Genomic DNA, 22,510 nt, shown 5'->3' with positions numbered 1-22,510 from the left:
TATTAGCAGATGCGATGTTGTTTTGATTTCGCACACACACTGGCCCCTTTCTGACAGGTCAAGAGGTGACGGTCCACAAACCCGTAGAGTATATATTTCTGCGATGGGAGTTTACTGTCAATTCAAGAGTTTACAGAGCCAATTTACATGTATATATTTCCAGTGACACAGAAGGAAAAACATTCGGTCTCCCCCGCTGCTATCGCAATCCTCTCCATCATGGTAGCAGTAAACAGAGAAACACACAGTAATCCACTTGATAAATGTCAAGTGAAATGAAGCTATCAGCTGAAAGCAATTTTCGGGGCAACGTGCAGAGCCAGAGACTCGGGATTTTCACCCCTCCATCGATCATGAGCCGCTCTCTCAGGCCAAGGTATACAATGCCCCCAAATTGCTGACATATGGACCGGGGGAAACCTGGCCATTTCCTCTGTCTGCGAACTAGCTCCTCTAAACTTTTGTTTATTTAGCGACGCCATGTTTTCATCCATTAGAGACAATGCTTTTCGGTTACCGGCACTGACGTGCAAGGAATAGTCTTGGATATTGTGAGGAATAACTGATGACGGAATGTTCTATTATTAAAATGTTTAAGGAAGCTAGGACGTGATAATGCAACCATAAAGCATGTTGGACCATAAGTGCAAGTTACTTTTCTTACACAACTGATTAGAAAAAGCCGCATTTCCTGTTTACACGTCATTGCCATTTTTGGCTTTTGTCCAGCTACTGTAATTAGGAAATAATTATTGTTTTTTTAAATTATTTTATGGTTCAAGTTAATTTTAAAGTCGGCATGAAATGGAAGTTGCGACAGTCTTTTATTCCCTATTGTGTATATCCGAGTGAAATGGCTTCTGGAACAAGAACAAGAACAAATGTGGGGCGGGATTTGATGTTGTCTATGGGGAATTGATTGGATGGTTGTGGTTTGCTATTGGACGATCTCATGTGAGTGACAGGTTGCCCCGCCCTCACGCCAGTAATCGCATCATCAGAGATGTTACTTTGATTCAGGATTATGAGGGGCACATGAATTCAAGAAAAAATATTCAGTCATTTATAATAAACACTGCATTATTCCGTAAAAATAAGAATTGTCCATTTTGATTTCAGGGTGACTTTAAACTGTAACAATTCAGAAAGAACATGCTGAAGATATACGAAGTCTGAAAAAAGATTTTTTTTTTTATTGGCATCTATGATTCCATGAAGAATCTTTCATCGCATAAAAGGTTCTTAATAGAAGAAAAAAGTTTTTTTAGATTATTAAAGTTCTACACACTTAGAAAAAAAGTGATGAGTGAAAAGCTGAAGGAAGCTGAGGGAATATTTGTCAACCAAATCAATAATTCAGAATTGTTGTGGTAAAATAAGGTATTACCATTCTAAAATGATCTTTGGCATTATGTTTCAACATTAATAAACTAAAATAGCAGATGTGGAAATATGATTCAAAAGACACACACACACACACACACACACACACACACACACACACACACACACACACACACACACACACACACACACACACACACACACACACACACACACACACACACACACACACACACACACACACAGACGTCTGGTTCACTATCTTTGTGGGGACTCTCCATAGACTTAATGGTTTTTATACTGTACAAACTGTATATTCTATCTCCTTGCACTAACCCTACCCCTAAACCTACCCATCACAGAAAACTTTCTGCATTTTTACATTTCCAGAAAAACTCATTCTGTATGATTTGTGTACCCATGGGGACCTCAATTAAGGGCCCCACTGTGACACGAGTCCCCATGAGTCTGTGTGCATTCAGGTTGAAGTCCCCACCGGGATAGAAAAACATGTACGTACACACACACACACAAACAACAGAGTGGGCTACAGCACCAGAATAATAACCAATGCATTTTATTCAGTTTACATTGCTAGATCTGATTATATAGATGAAAATAATGACTATTTTTAGCTTGGTGGCTGCAACGGTGAATGCGAAACAAATGTTGGCAGCGGGTTGCCGTGTGCACTCGTTCTCCACCCTGTGTGACTTTCACCGTCCTGTGAAGAACACAGAGTTTACATTCAGTGCGGTGCTTTTTACATAAACAGCCCGTTTGTGGCATCGCTTTGATTAGGAGGAGTACCCCAAATCACATTAAAACTTCATTTGTCCTCCGTTTGTTTGTTTGGAGATGTGAACACAAGGAGCACCATAAGCCACTGGCGTGCCACGCCAACATTTGTTTATGCATGAGAAAAACACCCAAACACCGTCCAAAACACCACCTTCAGCGCTTCCATCACCACCATCATTAACTGGTTTTCTGTTTGGGGGATTTTTGTTCCAGTTAAGAACAGCTGACTGCCTTTGTCTTGATGTTAGCGAGACTTGGAAGGCCTTGTTGTCATCCAAGCAACTCCTTGGTTTTAGTGGCCAGTTGTTTGTCGATGTCTGCCGCGTAACTGTCTGCCATTTGTTGAACCTGGTGATATGGGACAGAACAAATGCAAATTGTGATTAATTATGCATACTTTATAATAGTCACATATTCACATAACTGCAAAAATACCTTGTGGGTAGTGATTTATTTGTTATACAACAACAATAATTATTAATAATATTTATCATTTTTATCATCAATAACTATTATCAATATTAATACTACTACTACTACTACTGCTGATAATAAAATTTTATACATAATAACAATACTTTCTAGTGCTGTCAAATCGATCACGATTAAATCACATCTAATATAAAAGTTTGTAAATATATAGTGTGAGTGTATGTATGTATGAATGTATATATATACAGTGCTATGCATAAGTTTAGACACCCATGCTAAAGTTGACTAAAAAGAGGAATAAAAAATCATCTTTTGGTAATTGAACTTAATGCCTTAATTTAAAAAATTAGGAAAAATCCAACCTTTAAGGACACCAATTTTCTTTGTGATTGAATAATGTATCGTAAATAAATAAATGTTCTTCCTTAAAATACAGGGTGTATAAGTTTGGACACCCCTATGTTAAATTCCCATAGAGGCAGGCAGATTTTTATTTTTAAAGGCCAGTTACTTCATGGATCCAGGATACTATGCATCCTGATAAAATTCCCTTGGCCTTTGGAATTAAAATAGCCCCACATCATCACATAGCCTTCACCATACCTAGAGATTGGCATGGAGTACTTTCCATAAGATCATCTCTCAATGCAAATCAAACCAGCTATTAGGCTAACTGAAATAAAACCATGCCAATCTCAAGGTATGGTGAAGGCTATGTGATGATGTGGGGCTATTTTAATTCCAAAGGCCAAGGGAACTTTATCAGGATGCATAGTATCCTGGATCCATGAAGTAACTGGTCTTTAAAAATAAAAATCTGCCTGCCTCTATGGGAATTTAACATAGGGGTGTCCAAACTTATGCACCCTGTATTTTAAGGAAGAACATTTATTTATTTATGATACATTATTCATTCACAAAGAAAATTGGTGTCCTTAAAGGTTGGATTTTTCCTCATTTTTTAAATTAAGGCATTAAGTTCAGCTTCCAAAAGATGATTTTTTATTCCTCTTTTTAGTCAACTTTAGCATGGTGTCTAAACTTATGCATAGCACTGTATATATACATATATACATATACAGTATATATATACACACATACACACTATACATATTTACAAACTTTTATGTTAGATGCGATTAATCGATTTGACAGCACTATTAACTAATAAAGACTATTATTAATAATATTGTAATTTATTATTAATACTTCTACTTCTACTACTAATAATACATATTAATCTATTATAAATGAAAAAATATCTCATTTATTTATTATTATTATTATTATTATAATTATTACTACCACTATTGCTGTTACTAATACTACTACTACTACTAATTTATAACTAATATTTAATGATTAAACACTGGTGTCTTTATTGAATGTCTGTCATTTTGTTGTTGTACAGCACGTTCAAATTAATATTTATAAATAATAATAAAAAATATATATATTATTTTCATTTATTACTACTACTGTTACTACTACTAATAATAATATATTTATTTAACACTGGTGTCTATTTTGTTGTTCTACAACAGTACTTTCAAATTCATATTTATTTATTAATAATAAAAAACATTATTATTATTGTTATTAATACTTCTATTACTACTACTACAACTACTAATAATACAATTTATAATTATATTTATTTATTAAACAGTGGTATCTATGTTGAATTTCTGTAATTTTGTTGTTATTCTACAACAGTTTCAAACTACTCCATCACTACTCTCCAACTGATAAATCCAAAAAAAAATGTTCTATTGATCCTCATTTGTATGACCTGTTTTTCGATCAAGTGAATGGTATCATCGGAGACGCCCTCTTTGGACTTCTTCAGTTGACTGATGGTGTTGGACCGTACTCTCCTCAGCAAGTCCTTGGCCTTGTTACTGAACTGCTTCGCCAGTTTCACCAGATTCTCCCGGTGTTCTCGCGTCACCCTGCCAGACAAATATACGGTTAAACCAACCCAGTACATGACTCATTTTAGATCATAATCATTTCCTGAAGAAAAGTCTTGCAGACTTATATTTTTAGACGAGAGAAAATCTGATTGTCCAGACTATGTTATTTAGACTTTGCTAATATGATGCTTATGACAGACAATGTGTGCTTATGATCCATTTTTAAGCCAGAAACAGCTATAATCTGAAACTAAAAAGTTTCACAATCAACAAACTGTTGTTCTTGCCAAAAATTTTTTGTAGGTGTAGAAGTTTCCCCATCTTATAATTGGCATTTTGCTGCCAGCCATTTGCAAACAGTCCAAGAGTACTGTCTGTTTACTGCAAACAATGTTCATAATTACTGATTCCGAGCCAATCAAGCCTCCCGCTCTCTTTAGAAATGCAAATGCATGCGACGAGGCTGCGCTGATTACGGGCGAGACGTTCGGCCCCTTCGCGCGCGCTGCCAGACAAGCACCTGCTGCTGTAGCTGTAGCGCGGCCTCGTAATCAAAGAGTTTTGTGGGTTTGTAGAATGAAGGCCGTGCGGCGAGACTATTTGGCTTGGCAGGGAAGAGGAGCGGTGGTCAGAGATTGAAGACCACTGAGTTTTCTTCTTTGTATCAAATATAATAGAGAGTGTATGAAGCACAGAAGGGGAAAACATGAAAAATAGCAATACAAAGTTATCTTAAACCCTAACAGAACAGACAACAGATACATTTTGAACACATATTTCAGATTTAAAAGAACAGGATATAGTTGAAATGAAAGAAAGAAGAAAAGCATGCAGCCCTTGCTAGAGTGTTCTGGGTGGTGACTTACTAAGGAGTTCCTATGTTTTCTGGGTGGTTGTTAGGGTGTTGCTATGCTAGGTGATCGTTGCTAGTGATCGTTTACTGCCCTAAGTGAAAAAAGGCCAAGCAGGTTCTCAGCTGGTCTAGTTAGGGATGCACCGATTCATATTTGAAAGCCGATAACCGATATATTGGCCGATAAATCTAAATCTTTATATAGTTTTTGAGAGCCTAATTACAAAAACAAAAGTCTCACTATTAAAAGCCATGTCCCAAGGACACAATTATATTATTATTTTATGTAGCCTATATGACAGACTTTTCCACGTTGCACTTTTAGGTATTTTCCTTTTTTGAAGTGATTCCAATCATATTTTGAGCAATCCAAACCATCATGTTGAACAGTGTGCGTCTGAAGAGTCTCAGCTGAAGGAAATAATCCATTATCTATCGGCTTTAATATATCGGCGATAACGATAACATGAACATCATGAACATATATCGGCTGATACCGATATGTTGACCGATATATCGTGCATCCCTAGGTCTAGATGATCTCCCAGTCTGGTCAACTGAAAAGTGTGCAAAACCCCTCTAAAATCGTCATGTACAATAGTAATTGTGAAGCTTGCCTTAAGTTAAAAAGACAAAAGACGTTAGCATTGGCAAAATGGCATTTCACAGACAAACTGAAGAGAAAGCAAACATTGCTGGTAGAAAGTGATGTTAAAAGGAAAGGTGAGAGTGGTCATGAGGATTCAGGCCCTGGGCGGTAAAACACTCACTTGGGAACAGGCACCCTGATGATGGTGCCCTCCACGTCTGGGTTGAGTCCCATGCTGCTTTCTTGCAAGGCCTGAGTGACGGCTGCCGTGGCCTGAGGACACGTCGCACAAACACACACACAAACACACATATCAGAGCTAATGACAGCCAGCTGTGCTTGCGGTACCTGCTGCAAACCTTCATGCACCCTTTGCATCTCTCCAGCCCTCATATCTCACTAGACCGGCCCCTTCCAGATCAGTGGAGTACCCCGACCCCAGGCCCTTTGATCCAGAAGGAGCTGGGCAGCATCTCCCCATGACGGAGCTCCAGAGGGAGGAGTGTGTGGTGTAGGAAGCGCCGCGGGGCGCTGTCAGCGCCAGATCCCGTGGGATGGAGCTGAGAGGTTGCAGTGCAGGGCATTGACCCACATGACCCTGTTTCTGCATGTTCACCTCATAACCTATTACAACTCCTGTGGCCAGACTAGCCTGAGATTACACTCTGAACTTGTGTGCAGGCAGTCTAGTACACATCATGGGGGCCGCCCCGTTTCACGGAAAAGGATTTAGACTGTTTGTAATACTAGTGTACTGCATCCTGCACAGTATATGATTGAAATATAAAAATAAATAAAATGCTTCATTGGCCAAAGTCTGCAAACTTTCTGTCCGTCTTTATGCAGTCTCATCCGATGTCATCTTGTTAGGCTACGTTCACACTGAGTCCAAATTCAATTATTTGTGTATCCGATTGGAATCTGATCTGAATTATTGACTGTCCACATTGTGTTTTGCAACTGTTCAGATCCGATTTGTGTGTCCCATGGCGCTCTTTAATTTTCCGGAATATTTTGGTATATGGCAAAAACAACAACCGCAACGTGGAGGAGTTTACAATACAGATGTTGTCTTGTTTACAATATGTAGCCGCGCGCTAGACTACTGCGTCTTCTGAGGCAACGGCAGAAACACACGAGGCTGGTACGAGTGGCTTTATTCTGTGCCGTCAACTCCGCCGGTCTCAAAACACGTCTCCGTAATATTGTAATTTTCTTCTCATCCGTCAATTTGCAACAACACAACCTTGTTTCTGCAGTGATGTTTCCTATAACAACATCTGACGTTTATGTTTTCACGGCGTGAGAAAGTCACATAAACCACACAAAATCTGATCAGAGCGGTCACACTGAAACGATTTGAATATGATTTCAAACCACATGAATGTAGCTCGAAACAAATTAGATTTTTTTACCATTCACACTTGATACATCTGATCAGTTTTCAATCGGATATGCACAAAACTGTTTCTGGACTGACAGCAGCCACGTTTCCATTACATATTTGCGCATTACATGCTGTATATGCAAAACCTTTGCGATATTTTCTGATTGTCGCTAAAAAAACTATTGCGAAATGGCGGCATTTCCATTAACCGATGTTATGCGACTGAACGCAGGCCCGGAGTGGGTAATCGGGAGAATCGGGAGAAATCCTGGTGGGCCGCTTCACTTTTGGGCCGGTCGAGGAATTATTATTTTTTTTTTTCACATTTCAATGTCACGTTAGTTAGGCTACATTACACGTTTCGCATTCTGACACCGCAGCGCGCAGCCTCTGCATGGGTTGTACCATGTGTCCCCTCCCCTCCTATAGAGTCTTTTCCAAAACGTTTTCTCAGGTAAATATTGGGCTACCGCGGCACCGCCGGTGCCTACCGATAGCTGGGCCGGCCCTACCGTAAACGGTACGCGTCAGGGAGGATGGATGGGAGGAAGAGGCCAGGAGGTATGGAAGCTTGTTTCCGCCACAGAATAAAACATTTTAAAAGATAATTGCGACTTTTTATCTCACAATTGCGAGTTTACACCTCGCAATTCTTTCTCAGAATTGCGAGATATAAAGTCAGAATTGCGTGAAATAAAAGTCGCAATTGCGTGAAATAAAGTCAGAATTGTGTGAAATAAAGTCTCAATTGCGTGTTATAAAGTCAGAATTGCGACATATAAAGTCAGAATTGCCTGAAATAAAGTCGCAATTGCGTGTTATAAAGTCAGAATTGCCTGAAATAAAGTTGCAATTGCGTGTTATAAAGTCAGCATTGCGAGATATGGTCAGAATTGTGTGATATAAAATCGCAATTGCTTCTTATAGTCAGAAATTGCAAGGTATAAAGTCAGAACTGCGTGAAATAAAGTTGCAATTGCTTCTTTTAAAGTCAGAATTGCGAGATAGTCAGAATTGTGTGATCTAAAATCGCAATTGCGTGTTATAAAGTCAGAATTGCGAAATATAAAGTCAGAATTGTGTTAAACAAAGTCGTAATTGCTTCTTATAAAGTCTAAGTGAATTATTATTTAACCTTTACATTATTTGTTGAACCATTACAAACTACACAATAGTAAGAGCTGAACTGTTGCTTAATTTATCCAATTTGGAAAAAGTGCTAATTTGGAATTCCACCATGGAAAAAGTGGGCCGGTCTTGGGCCTGAAACTCCCGGGCTGAAAAGGGGCCCCACTCCGGCCCTGACTGAACGTTATTTTTTTCTCTCGAAATAAGTCATTCCAAAAATGATGGAATGACTAGCCACACTAGCCATTATTTTTAATCGAAGGAGATGTTAGGTGCCATGTATGAGGTGTTTCTGGGTGTTTCTCCCTCCTATCTGCTTCGAGGTCTTGATTGTGGCATTACTTTGTGGTTTAGAATACAGTATTCCCAGAATTATTTTGTCTTTTATGAGTTTAATGAAGAACTGTCTCGTCTTCTGTCCAAACATACCGCGTCATCTACGTCAGGTGACCTGTAAATGTGCAAAAACTGTTTCCATTGCAGAAGCGCATAAAAAACAACCTCATGCAGGGGTAAAAACTTTTTTGCAATATACGTTTTTGTGAAATTGTTTCCATTGGGCGTATTTTCAATTTTCAATTTCAAGTTGCGCAATCTGAATAGTAATGGAAACGCGGCTAGTGTGACCTCAGAGTACACACATCAGTCCGAGCAAGTGACGTCTGATTAAGAAAGAAATGATTCTTATGAACTGATTCTTTTTATTGAGCCATTCATAAAGATTCACAAAACTCACTCATCACAAGTCATTTTTTCGACCTTTAATTTCGTGCAATTTATTTTTCTGACTGGTTGTTCGTGACAATGTGTAAATAAGATGTTAATTTATACAACAAAATTCTGTTGTGAATATGTAAGGGAATACTAAAAAAACAATCAAATATTTCACAAGAATATTATTAATTATTGTTTAACATTCATAACAGATCCAAGTGTAAAGTGGAGACATCTGTAAAGGAATCTTTACAATCTTTAAAGCATGCTGGAACTATCAGCATAACATTTAACCTTTTTTCAAACACACACACACACACACACACACACACACACACACACACACACGCACACACTTTTTAAGGAAAGCTGTACACTCCTCTTATGTTAAATGCATTTCTTGTGACTCAGTGACTCAGAACCATTGTGTGCGTGTGATTCCTCTGAACATCATCCATCATTAATTCCTGGTAGTTCAGAATTTTACGGTAAAACCAGTATTGTTCTGGTTAGGAAGTTAAAAAAAAAGCCCAGTTACCCTCTGTACTTGTGATAAAAAAACAAACAAGAGGGTTCAAAGTCAGTTTGAGAAACCATGGGCTAAAAAAAACGCTGCTTTCTTAATGATTCTGGATCCCACACAGGCACACGGAGATCGAAAGCTAATGACTGCTGTCTGCACCACAACACACAACAGCCACTGGGGTTTCTCAACCAGCCTGGACCTTCTCCGGCCCTCTAATGAATGAATGGAAAACAACGGCGTCTTCTTAAAGATTGTGTAATGGATTAGAACAATCATGAGGCTGTTTGCTTTCGGGCCGGGCCAGTCACCTCTGTGTTGTTTTTTGCAGGCCTGTTAGGTAATGGCCAGTTTTTCCTGACACCCTAAACAGCCGCATCTGGCATTATGGTAATCTGAGCATGCGAACCGATCCCTTAATACTGTGCAGGGCCTTTTTTAGTATTATGTTAATATAGAGGTGATGAAGAGGCAAATCCATTTGCAAAAGGTTTATTATTATATCAATAACATAATGTGTGACCCCACACAAGGGAAGTTAAATTTGGTAATATTTCTGGATTTATTACATTACATGGACAATTGCGGCATTCAGCAGTTAAATGTTTTTTGTATAATGACTACTTACAGTAACTGTATATTTCACTCGTTTCATGACAACAAATGCAATGCAATTAATTAACATTGCAATATTCATGGAGTGTTATTGAAAGGCTAATATGTTGTAATGGACTATTAACAGAAGAATTAAGTGAGATAATCATAAATTTGTTTAAATTTCAATATATAAATAAATATCTATTTATAACCTTCAGGGTGCAACACCCCGCTGCTTTGGTTTTGATCATCCTATCAAGGTGTACTTTGTTATAATGGCTGGCTGACTGTACATTATCCCTTACATGTTTTGGCTTGGAGTCTCCCAGGATGGATGATGAAGGTAGATTGGTGGGTTTTAGAGACACCAGGAAACCAGAGCCTTTGGTATTGAGTGGACATAGGCCAAGAGGAGAAAGCATTAATCTCATTAGGGTTATCTGAACATCACGCAGAAAGAACTAAAATATATCAGCGGAGAGTGTGGTGACGGGAGAAGGAGGAGAGGAAAAACAGAAAGACAGGGTTTCGATGTGTGGAGAGGCAAAAAGACACAGAAAAGAGAGAGAGATATCACACATTAGCTCAGGTCTAAGTTCCAGAGGGCACTTTGCGGTCATTTCCTGGCCTGACAGCTAACCACAGACTCTTGGCCTACGTTTCAATCGTTCTCCAAGAACAAAGGGCTTCCCCCAACAATCAATCAATTTCTCTGAAACCAGGCTGGAGAGAGTCCATCACACTCAGGTTTCAGTAGGAGAAAGAGTGTGTTTTCGGTGTGTGTGCTTGACTTTGCATGCAGCAGTGTGAACTGAGAAGTTCTGCTAGGAAGCTTTCTGTAGTTTGGTTAGTTACATACCTCTGGGAAGCCAGTCATGTTGACCACAAGTAGCTGAGGAGACTTCATGGATATCTGACCCAGCTGGTTGAGGGGAAATTTGCCATCCTTTGTGGTGACTATGATGTGGTCCAGCGCACCTGAACACATAACAACACAATTCCTTTGTTAACCAGTGGTTTTCTCCACAATTATTCAGCGAGCTAAACATCATAAAGAATCACAACACATACTTCTAACTAGTTATTTTTCTGTCCTCAATGGAAGCAAAACGCATCCAAATCAATCACAACCAATCAGAGATGATGTGATGTTTGATATACAGTTACTTGCCATGAGATACCGGAGCAATGAAATTTCATTGTGGGTGGAGTGATCTAGTGAGTCACGAAAACAAGTAACCAACAAGATGTCTTGCAAAACCAAGTTCATGGGTTCAACTCCAAGGAAATGTGTTTCTGAACTGAAGAACTGTTTTTGTCCATACAATTAAAGTAATTGAGGCCCAAACCAACACTGAATCCCATTGTAGATAAAAAAGCTGAAAATGTGTCTTCTTCAACATAAAATATTCTTTGTCTGATCCACAGAAGAAAGAATATGATACAGATCTGAGGTAGAATTTTCTATCCCTTCAAGAAAAACAATGGAATAATTCTGTCTGTCAACTAGACATTTGCCTGCTTTCTGTATCCTTTCCCAACCCGTCTCAAAAAATGAAAGGTTGCAAAAGAAGAGGCACCTTCGGATGGCTGTTGTGACGACACGTCTCGCTCTCCTTGAGGGATGAAAGCACCCACTCCTTTCACTCCAGACAGAAAACCAGAGCATTTCACCAGCATGTCTCATTCCCTCATCTGTCTAACCTCACACAGCTATGTTTCTGTCTCCCGCCCTTTGTCCCCGGTCTTACCTTACTTTATCCCACACTTACGAGAGCCTGGAGAACAGCTGAGACGCACTGCACTGCACTTTGATCTTTCATGAGAGAACCTGCATGTGCCTTTCAGCCCAAAGAAAACACTTCAAATTCTCCATATATGTACCATTTTGTCCGCTTGTTGAACAGTAACATCTAAGAAGATCATACTTTGCGAACCTTGAAAACCAGCTTCAGTCCAATTTCAGATGGGTTCAATAGTGCATATGTGACTTTGACCAAACTTCGACCATTATCTTGTCATGAGCAAAGGTATGGAGAGATTTGGCCCTGGAACCCACCTCAGAATGTGTGTGTGCTACCTGGAAGCGTTCACATCTGCTAACGCTTCCATGGAACATTTTGCTGTTTCCTCCACTAAAAAACCTTGAAGATTAACAGGGAAGTTATTAGCCAAATGGGCTCTTCCTGGTCATGGTACCAATTGTTGCCCTCACAGCTTCAAGAGCCTAAAGGTTAGACAATATTCAGAAGCAAACTGGCTTGATGTTAGATTTATTTGCTTGCTGAAGAACCATCGTATGATGGCTGTTTGAGCCTTCTGCTGGAACCACCAAACTTCTATCCTTGAGATGAGGTGTTTGGAAAATACAAAGGCTTTTGTGAAGCGATGTCCTCTGACAGTAGATTTATCTGGAACAAGAGAAGGTACATTTGCGGAGATCCAAGCACAAGCGGTCTATCCTACAGATGACAGACCGACAGGTCGTAATCCTCGTATACTGTGCCCAGACGCCAGGTCACCACATTAATCCTGCACTCCGCAACCTCCTTCCCTCGGCCAAGGTGATTCTCCTGTCCTTCATAATAAACTCGCTGCTTAATTCAATCCAGATGATTTGATCATTTGCTTAAAAGAACGTTGTGCCATCTCACTGACTTTCCATATTTGTTCCATGGAACCAAGTCCATGCTGGATCAAGGAGAAAGGAGGAAAGGACTGGCAAAGGTCAGGAGGTGAAAGTGAAGAGCATGGACTCCTCAACCACAATTCCCAAATGCCCAACTGTTGGGTCTTTAGGGATTGGGCTGGAGTGAACGGGGTCGACCTGGATGTACTTCAGGAAGTAGGATTGCAAACAGGGTGACCCCACCTTGTGGAACAATGGTCAATGCCAGAACATGTGCAAAGGTGGATCGCTGTGCATTGATCCTCATGGGAGGACGAGGTAACACAATACTCTCTTAGCCTTGTGTAACCTCAGTGACACTGATAATGTTGATCAGGGTTCTTAAACTCAAGTCCTGAAGGGCCAGTGTCCTGTTGAGTTTAGCTCTAACCCTAACCAAAACACACCCGGAAAAGCTAATAAAGGTGTTCAAATCGCAAAATACAAACAGGTAGTTTTAGATACATTAGTCTGCAGGACACTGGCCAACCAGAACTGGAGTTGAAGAGCCCTGATGTAGATGACGTGGGTTAAAGTCAATGACACCAAACACCATAGGATCTTGTGTCTTGTAACTGATCGGGATGCACAAGTTTTATCCGAAAGTAGTGCATGTACGAAAATGTGATCGTCTGCGGGAAGATTTTTCAGTGAATAAAGCTTCTTATGGCTTCAGAAGTCATATTATTTCTGTGGATTAGTTCAAACTGTCCGATTCAAAACTCAGATTGAATTGTTTGTTTGCTTTGTTATTCAAAATAAAAAGTCCATGGAAGTCTTGATGTGGTATTTCATATATATCATTCCTGTGTTTAGTGAAAAACTGCTTTCAAAGTAATTTTGATTAAAAATAAAAGCTATATCAGAGCAAATACATAAATCTAAAAATATAGTAGATATCATCAAAAGGCTAAAAATCTCATATTTAAGATAAGATCTTTTTTCATCCATTAACTGTTTGGCCACACTTTAATTTAGGGTCCAATTCTCACTATTAACTATAACTTTTGCATCATTAAACTCCTAAGGTAGTTATTAAGTTTAGGTACTGGGTAGGATTAAGGGATGTACAATGCAGTCATGCAAAATAAGGCATTAATATGTGCTTTATAAGTACTAATAAACAGCCAATATCCTAGTAATATGCATGCTAATAAGCAAGTTATAGTTAAAAGTGAGAATTGGACCCTGAACTTTAGTGTTCCCAATTGTTTATTTCATGTCTTAAATTAATCTGAATTGCGGTGACAGAATTGCAATTTTAATTTAAGGAGGTGGAGTGAAATCCCCAAAATATGGTATAACTGCACTATAAAAATACATTTATTATTTTAAGCATAAATTACCCATAAACATGTCAACGTGCATTCTCATACTTCAAATTAATAAATTATATAATGAACTGAATCAATGAAATGAAATATGATGACATGTTGTGGTGCTGTAGACTAATTTAAAATCTGTTTTCATGCTTTGAGAGTATTGAACTTGTTGAGAAGCAGATGTATTCTACATATCAGTGAATAAATTAGTCAAAATTAATTATGTAACTGTATAGAATTATCAGTTGCAGTCTAATTCAAATTCTGTGAAGTCTTGCCAATACCAGTAACAGCACTCTCCAAAATATAACTGAACACTTAAATAAGATCTACTATGATATAAAGAAATATGCATAATTTTAATGTTGCTTAGAAATGTTAATGTTGCTTTCAGAATTTTTGAATGGCTTTCAATGATCAAAGATGCAGCCAGGTGGTGTAGTAATAACCTCCACCAGCAGGGGCAAACGAGTCAAGCATCACAGCATCGGGTTAAAGCGACAGAGTTGCCTTGTGTGTCAGTGGTCCTGACCTGGTGATGTGCGAATGCTGAGGTTGCGGCTGAAATCCTCTTTCAGGGTAGTCAGGACAGCAGCCATGTCTTCATTCACCTCCTCCAGGCTAATAATATCATCCACCAATGCTGCCTTGATGTTCACTTTAGCCGTCTGCCCTTTTGCCTTTGCTAACATATAAAAAAGCAACAAAGAAGAAAGAAACATTAACGTCTTCATCACTGGTGCCTTCAAAAGAAAAGCTGGAGATAGAAATGAAAGATTGTGACCAGCATGCTGGCTGATTGTTTCAGCAATTACAAATGAAAGCAGGATTTGGAGGTCAGAGAGGGAAAAGAGGGGATTTCTCCTCCCTTTATATGGGCTCAAAGCCCACTTGAGTGAAGCTAAACAAGCACTGCTTTGGAAAACAAATACAACATCCACTCCTACCCCTATGCTGGACGCTCTTTGTTGTGGGGGATGAGTAGCCGCAGTCCTCCACTCACCTTTACTCTTTTTTGTGGCATAATGACGGGCATAATTCGGCAGGACCACGGGACGAGGCAGAAAGGGGACTCTTGAGCAAGTCACCAGCGGGGTCCTCACAACTGAAGGCACAAATCTGCACAATACTGGCCGCAGGAGGTTCAGATGACTCAATGCCATGTCTGTGGAATCTATACTAAAACATGGAAGGAAAATTATTTAATGCAAGGACATTTAGAGCAACTTTACATCAAATACAGATTTTGAGATCTGTTAAAAAAAACTTTGGACATTGGCCACTGGCTAAGATTCAAATTGCCACCAGGGGGCGTCTCTCAAATCTAAAAGACCAGTACATAGACATTTACACTTACATTTATTCATTTAGCAGAGGCTTTATCTGACTTTAAACAACTTAAACAACTTATAAAAAGTAGAATACAACAAGCCAATGAGGCAATAACACAAGACGTGCTAGCAATAGAAAGCTTCAAACATCATCTACAATAGTACAAGCTAGAACAGGGAGGGATTTAAAGGGTTAGTTCACCCAAAAATGAAAATTCTGTCATCATTCACTCACCCTCAAGTTGTTACAAACCACCAGTATGAGTTTCTTCTGCTGAACACAAAAGAAGATATTCTGAAGAATGTCGGGAACCAAACAGTTGATGTACACCATTGACTTCCATTGGATTTTTTTCCCCATACTGTGGAAGTCAATGGGATCCATCAACTGTTTGGTTCCCGACATTCTTCAGAATATCTTCTTTTGTGCTCAGCCGAAGAAAGAAATTCACACAGGTTTGAAACAATATGAGGGTGAGTCAATGATGACAGAATTTTCATTTTTGGGTGAACTATCCCTTTAAGAAATTGTGAAAGCAGAGACAGAGACTGGAAACAGACACTAACAAACTAAAAAGCATTGCAATAGTTCCTAAAATAGTGTCATCGTCATTTTAGTACAAATACATCTAAAGCAAGTGGGCAAATGACATATCAAGAGTGTCCAAAAAAGAAACTTTTAAAGCTCCAAGTTAAAATGCAAAGTTGAAATGAACTCATTGTATTCATGTTGCATTATATATATAAAACTTTTGTTTTATTAATAATATTAGTATTTTTATTGTCATAAAAAGGTCAAATTATCTGATATTTTAAGAGACTTTATTGACCTTGACAGACAGACCTTTTAACCACTTAATTACTTAATAATAATAAAAAATATGCCAAATTACTCTGCAAGAATTTCATCCTTCAAAAAATTAAAACTTTGTTTAAAAAAATATATATAATATAGAGTATGATATTAAAGCAAGTGTTCACAAAAATATCAAAATGAATTTTGATCTAGAAATTAAAAACAAATGTATCACACAATAAGGTTTATTCAAGCCATTGAATTTATGAATCGTATTTTTAATGCATTTTAAAATATATTTTTTATTTCTTGTTCCCAACAATATTTTAAATATAAAATATGAATATATACAAATTTAAAATGTCAAAACGAATTAGTTGTGGTTTTTTTTTTACATTTACAGAAGAAATATGTGTGCAAATGTCATTTTAGCGTGTTTTATCATGTTGTGAGGGCATTCTGGGTGGTTTCTCAGTTGGCTTAAGTTAAAAAAAAAATCCACCCCCAAGTTTCTATGATTTTAGTCCCTTGATATCTCTCAGGACTTTCCTTCAATGTAAGTTTATACAATTTCCAACTTGTTTATAGTTCGCCAGGTGAAAATTGTAAGTCTGATGGCTTAGTAAAGTAATGGCACAACTCCCCTCAAGCCGCACGATTTGCCGTATCATTCATGTCCGGAGCACAAACAGTGCTGAGTTTAACTCTCAGGGTTAGGGCAGTGGTCCTCAATCCTGGTCCTGGAGGTCCCCCAACACTGTCTCCTTAATCCAACACATCTGATATACAACTCATCAGCTCATTAGTGGACACTCCGAGTCCTGCAATGTGTGTGTTGCTGGTGTTGACTTCCCACTGTTTAGCAGCATAAATCTTCAAATGGAGGTTGTTTATCAGCGTGGACTGTAACAACAGCGCAGGTGCTCTGGAAAAGAGCTATACCTCACGGGTTGCTTGCGCCTCTGTCAGTGCTTCTTTGTTATGGCTAGCGTGAGGTATCCCACTAGTCAAAATACAGCCTGGCTTGTGCTTCAAAAAAAGTTTGGCTGTGTGTTTTTACAGTTGCTGTGATAACGATACCTCGATGGCACGGGTCTGATAGCAGCCACTACACGCACGAGCCGCGATTTTTATCAGCTCTTGATGATGCATGTTGTGGGTTCAATGGGAGTCGCAGCTGTTATGGTTAGATGCAGCTCAAAAAACGGAAAGCGTGACTCTTCTTGTCGTCCTTAGGAGAAGGGAGTTGTCCAACACGGGTGTTTTGGCCCACGGGGTGTGGATGGAGAAGAGCCGATGGCGGGTTTAGAGGGGCCGTCAAGCAGAAAACTGTTGCGCAGGTGGTCTGTGGGTTACAGCGCGCTGCCGTTTGATTCACACCGGTGGGAATGACAGCGGTTGGCAAACCCTCATTGCATGAGCTCACCTCATGAAAGAAATGTTTACAGTGTGAACTGTTAAAAGTCCTTACTGTAAAAACGGAGACAGTGTTGCATATTGGCTTGGTAATGTGGACCCACGGTTGGATTTCATGATGTATTGGCCACTGCTTTTACACTAGCGTAAAAGAGAGTGTGGCTCGCAATTGATAAAAGCAACGGTATTTCATGGATTTTTAATTTGAAGGCATAGCTCCCCCACAACTTTGTCCATTGAACACATAAGAGATTTTTAGCAGAATAATCATGATACTCTTTTCCATACAAATTAAATTAATGGTAACCAAAGGTTGTTAAAGGGATCTTATTATGCTTCTTTACATGTTCATCTTTCTTTAGTGTGTAATGTTGCTGTTTGAGAATGAAAAAGGTCTGCAAACTTACAAAGCTCAAAGTCTATATCCGTGCGCATTGTTTCTGAACTCCCTGAAACGCCCCGATTGTAGTCTTGAGTTTTCTTCCGGGAACAAACACGTCACAATATTCCTCATTTAAATAATTCAGGCCCAAGGCATATGAATGAATGAATGAGGCATTTATATAGCGCTTATATGTACTACTGTACACCCAAAACACTTTACAATCATATCAGGGGATTTCTCCTCAGCCACCACCATATGCAAAGAGGCAAGGCTTGGTTGAGTTGCACCCTTGTGCACACCAGGATAATTATCGCACACTTATTTCCGACGTTTAACGCCTCGTGAATAAACAAAGGGCGCCAATGTGAGTATGCACGCCATACATAAAAGCGTAATTAAAAAAAACGCCTCAGGTTCGTTTTTTTGGTCTGACGCCCCGCGTTAAAAACTGGTCGACCAATGAGATTGGCGCTTTTGTTCACGTGCCTGGAGCTGCTGAAAAACATCTAGAAAAAAAACTGGCAATAAGCGCGTGTCCCGTGCTGCGTTCCAGTCCAGAATTGTCATGCCCTTCACTCGCTAACTTCCCTCCGTCTCGTTCACTCGGATGTACGTCATTGCTTACGTTGCACGAGTGCCCACTACTGGCGGAAGCTGCAATCGGCTGAATTGGAACGTCCTAAGCCCTTGATCACTTGGAATCAGCTGTGGAGTTGATTTATTATTTACATTTTTTTCCCTTTAAGAATTTGTTTAATGCAGCATCCAAATGTATATATGTGTGTTTGGGTTGTTTTAAATAAAAAAAAAATATATATATATAATTAATATATCATAGAGTTGTTTGTTGTGGTGGTGATTAGACGAGATTTGTGGTGACGTCACAATCGTACTGCATTGTGGGACATATAGGTGCCTGAAGTGTACATATGAAGTAGACTCGCTCCCTCGGTCAAAATCAAGGGAACAAGGGTCTGTCCATATAAACTTCCCTCGTCCACTTCACAAAGTGGAACACACTTCAAAATGGCGGCAGGGATTCCCCCGAGGGGAAGTGCTTAGGGAAGTTCGCAAGTGCGTGTCTAAAAGTGGACTGGAACGCAGCATAGGTGTGCACAAGGCTTTAGTAGTGTGTGAAACTTGTGGTTATGGTAAGGGGAGGGACATTTCCCAAACACACTGGAAGCGTTGATCAATCACAACACACTGGTCCATAAATCCTTATCTTGAGCAAAATAAACATTAACTACAATCTATATATTTTATTTCTAATACATACTAATGTCATTTACATCTTTAAGTTTGTCATGAGATTTAAAGCACTGTTTTTGAAGAGTGTGCATGTGGTCTAGTACGCAAGATCGAGCCTATGACTGAAAATAAAGCAAAAAACTGAGAAAAATGAGAAATAGTCCACAGATGCCATGTCTGTAATTTATGGCAAAAAATCTAGCATTAATTCGATCTCAAATGGATTCATTAAAAGAAGTTATCATGGTAGTTAAGCAGCGAGTTACAACGAGTCGTTGTACGGGAAACCCAGCCCAGAGCGTTACTGACAGACTGGGAAGAGAGGTGCTGCAACAATATCAAATATGTGAAAAATAATCTGTTTTTTGAACCTTCAAGTGTGAAAATCTGTTCTAGTAAAAAGCCAAAAAGACAAAATCAAGACTGAAAAAAGGCATAGGTCCCCTTTAAAGGGGTAATTCACCAAAAACAAAATGTCATTCTGTCATTCTGTTTACTCACCTTTATGTCATTCCAATCCTGTAAGAGGTACTTTCTTCTGTGGAAAACAAACAAAGATATGTTGAAGAATGTTGGGAACATTGGAGCCTACTGACTTCCAAAACTCAAAAATCTTCTTTTATGTCTCACAGACGAAAGGAATTCATACAGGTTGATGACAGAATTTTTATTTATTTTTTTAGCGAAGTATCCCTTTAACAACCTATTTAAGATTCTTTTCTTTTTTTAAAAGAAATACATTTTGTTAATAAAAAATAAAATATTTTTTTTTTTTTTTTTTTTATAATTCAGAAGTCAACATTTGAAGTGGATCAAAACCTTTCATCAAAGTTACATGAATTTTGAACAATACCCGTTCTTGTCTTAGGACAAGTTTGATTAACGTTTTGATCCACTTCAAATGTTGACTACTGTATAATGAGGGTGAATAAATCATGACATGATATATGTCTTAAATTAATAAATATCTATACTCTATAAAACTGGATGAAGAGTGTTAATTTAACAAATGTTATTATTTTAAAAACTTAAAATTTTATAATATATATACAGTTCAATAAGTTTATTTTCCTATATAAAATCTCTAGCTATTATATTATAGATTCTATTTTACATAGTGATGAGAAGTGAGCCATTTATATAGTTTATGATCCATCATATATGAGAGGAAAGTGATTAAAAGGGAGCATTTAAAGAACAGAAGACAGTGTTAGTAAAAGTGAAATAAATCTGGTAGGGCAACCTAAAACAACCCTTTTACCAATGATATATTAATATCATATTCTGAAACTATAAAAACAACACATGCTTTACTTTGCCTTCCATTTATTTATGCCCTGTCTGTCATTAATAACAATGTTTCCAAGCATTACCCAAGGAATAATTTACAAGGAATTTTCCATTATTATTTTTTCCAGCACAGACAAACTGTTGATTTTTAACGCAAGTGTGCATTACTACAGACCCGTAGTACATGACAACTGACGGACACTGAAGTGAACACACAGCAGTGCCATGATGCTACTAGCTACATTATGAGTTAACGTTACATAAATCAAACCCACACATCGATACAAACTCAAACAGACACAGCGAGTACAAATACATTAAGGCATTTAGCGTGACAAACAATACAAGTGTAATTCACACATACTTACATTCCTCACGTAGAGAAATGTGTCCTAGCAGGCATGGCTTGCAGTACACTCACTTTTTGACAACATGAGCAGCTCAAGGGCACATGTCATCGCATTTTAGTGTTTTGCGTCATCAGAAAATGCGGTTAACGTCACTTTATGGCGCCGTTGTTGATGTTAGGGATGCTAAAGCTAACTGGCTGCACTCAATGTTTTTGTCTGACTCGTTCGTGTGGCATATAAACGAGATGAATTTTAGGTTTTGAGGCAGTGCCACCAGATTTTGCACATAGCATATTTAGTTTAGGATCAGAGAGCAGAGGAGAGGAATACGAGAGGAGGGTGAGTGTTTTGCTAACGTATGTAAACTGTTAACACTGCTTGCTAGTTGTTGTTAGCTCAACAGCCATTGATGTGTATAATTAATTATTTTTCGGCTTTAGTTTATATTGTTGATCAGTATAATTTTTTCTATAACTGTCGTTGTTTCTAAACGACAAATGGTTTGTAAAATATCACATTGACGTTATTATTATGTTCATTCTGCATTTTAATTGTCGTGGCTAATTTCACACCAAGAGACCTAAACTGCAACTGTTCTGCATGCATCGCACTCTCAAGGGTTATTATACGTTTGATAAGAAATTAGAGTTTTATGGAAGTGTTTCATTCTGTTCAGTTATATATATTTGATCTGTTATGTGATAAAACGTTAGATAGATAGACAGACAGACATACAGACATAGTCTTATTAATTGATAGATAGATAGACACAGATAGATAGACACTCAGTCAGATAGATAGATTGACTAATTGATAGATAGACATAGATAGATAGATAGATAGATAGATAGATAGATAGATAGATAGACAGACAGACAGACACAGTCTAATAGATAGATATACAAATATAGATAGAGAGAGAGAGAGATAGACAGACAGACAGACAGACAGACAGTCTTATTGATTGATAGATAGATAGACACAGATAGATAGACACTCAGTCAGATAGATTGGTAGATATATAGATAGACACAGATAGATAGACAGTCTGATAGATATATAGATAGATAGATGGATAGACACTCAGTCAGATAGATAGATTGACTAGGCTAATAGATAGATAGACAGACAGACACAGTCTAATAGAGAGATATACAAATATAGATAGATAGAGAGAGAGAGAGATAGATAGATAGAGAGAGAGAGAGAGATAGATAGATAGATAGATAGATAGATAGATAGATAGATAGTCAGACAGACAGACAGACAGACAGACAGACAGACAGACAGAGTCTTATTGATTGATTGATAGATAGACACAGATAGATAGACACTCAGTCAGATAGATAGATTGACTGATTGATAGACACAGTCAGATAGATTGGTAGATATATAGATAGACAGATAGATAGATAGA

General features: G+C 38.4%; 2 protein-coding genes across 3 annotated transcripts in view; one reads left to right on the top strand and one right to left on the bottom strand.

Moving 5' to 3' along the window:
- Positions 1-1,176: 1,176 nt before the first annotated feature.
- Positions 1,177-21,305, bottom strand: mrrf (mitochondrial ribosome recycling factor). Of its 2 annotated transcripts, none has more exons than XM_081354606.1 (8): positions 21,112-21,305; positions 19,955-19,991; positions 15,278-15,453; positions 14,807-14,959; positions 11,144-11,262; positions 6,117-6,208; positions 4,370-4,529; positions 1,177-2,493 (listed from the first exon to the last, which is right to left on the bottom strand). In XM_081354606.1, the coding sequence occupies exons 3-8, from the start codon at positions 15,435-15,437 to the stop codon at positions 2,416-2,418; spliced, it is 762 nt and encodes a 253-aa protein (XP_081210732.1). In that variant the 5' UTR covers positions 15,438-15,453; positions 19,955-19,991; positions 21,112-21,305; the 3' UTR covers positions 1,177-2,415. The 2 variants fall into 2 exon arrangements, with proteins under 2 accessions (XP_081210732.1, XP_081210733.1); XM_081354607.1 differs by having other exon boundaries at positions 15,278-15,448; positions 21,112-21,222.
- Positions 20,940-22,510, top strand: part of rbm18 (RNA binding motif protein 18) — a 14,109-nt gene continuing 12,538 nt past the window's right edge. Inside the window, exon 1 of the mRNA XM_081354611.1 lies at positions 20,940-21,432. The gene's annotated coding sequence lies outside the window, so the exon portion shown is untranslated. The remainder of the gene's footprint in view (positions 21,433-22,510) is intronic.

Source organism: Scardinius erythrophthalmus (genome assembly GCF_964197995.2).
Source record: "Scardinius erythrophthalmus genome assembly, chromosome: 23".
NCBI classification, from domain to species: Eukaryota; Metazoa; Chordata; class Actinopteri; order Cypriniformes; family Leuciscidae; genus Scardinius; species Scardinius erythrophthalmus.
This window is presented reverse-complemented; position numbering and strand designations above follow the sequence as displayed.

Coding starts and splice junctions, on each gene's coding strand:
- mrrf (XM_081354606.1), bottom strand. CDS start 15,437: ATGGCATTGAGTCATCTGAACCTCCTGCGGCCAGTATTGTGCAGATTT. Junction 4,530..6,116: donor ATCAGGGTGCCTGTTCCCAA/GTGAGTGTTTTA, acceptor TTTGTCTGGCAG/GGTGACGCGAGAACACCGGG. Junction 2,494..4,369: donor TTCACTTGATCGAAAAACAG/GTCATACAAATG, acceptor CCATATCACCAG/GTTCAACAAATGGCAGACAG.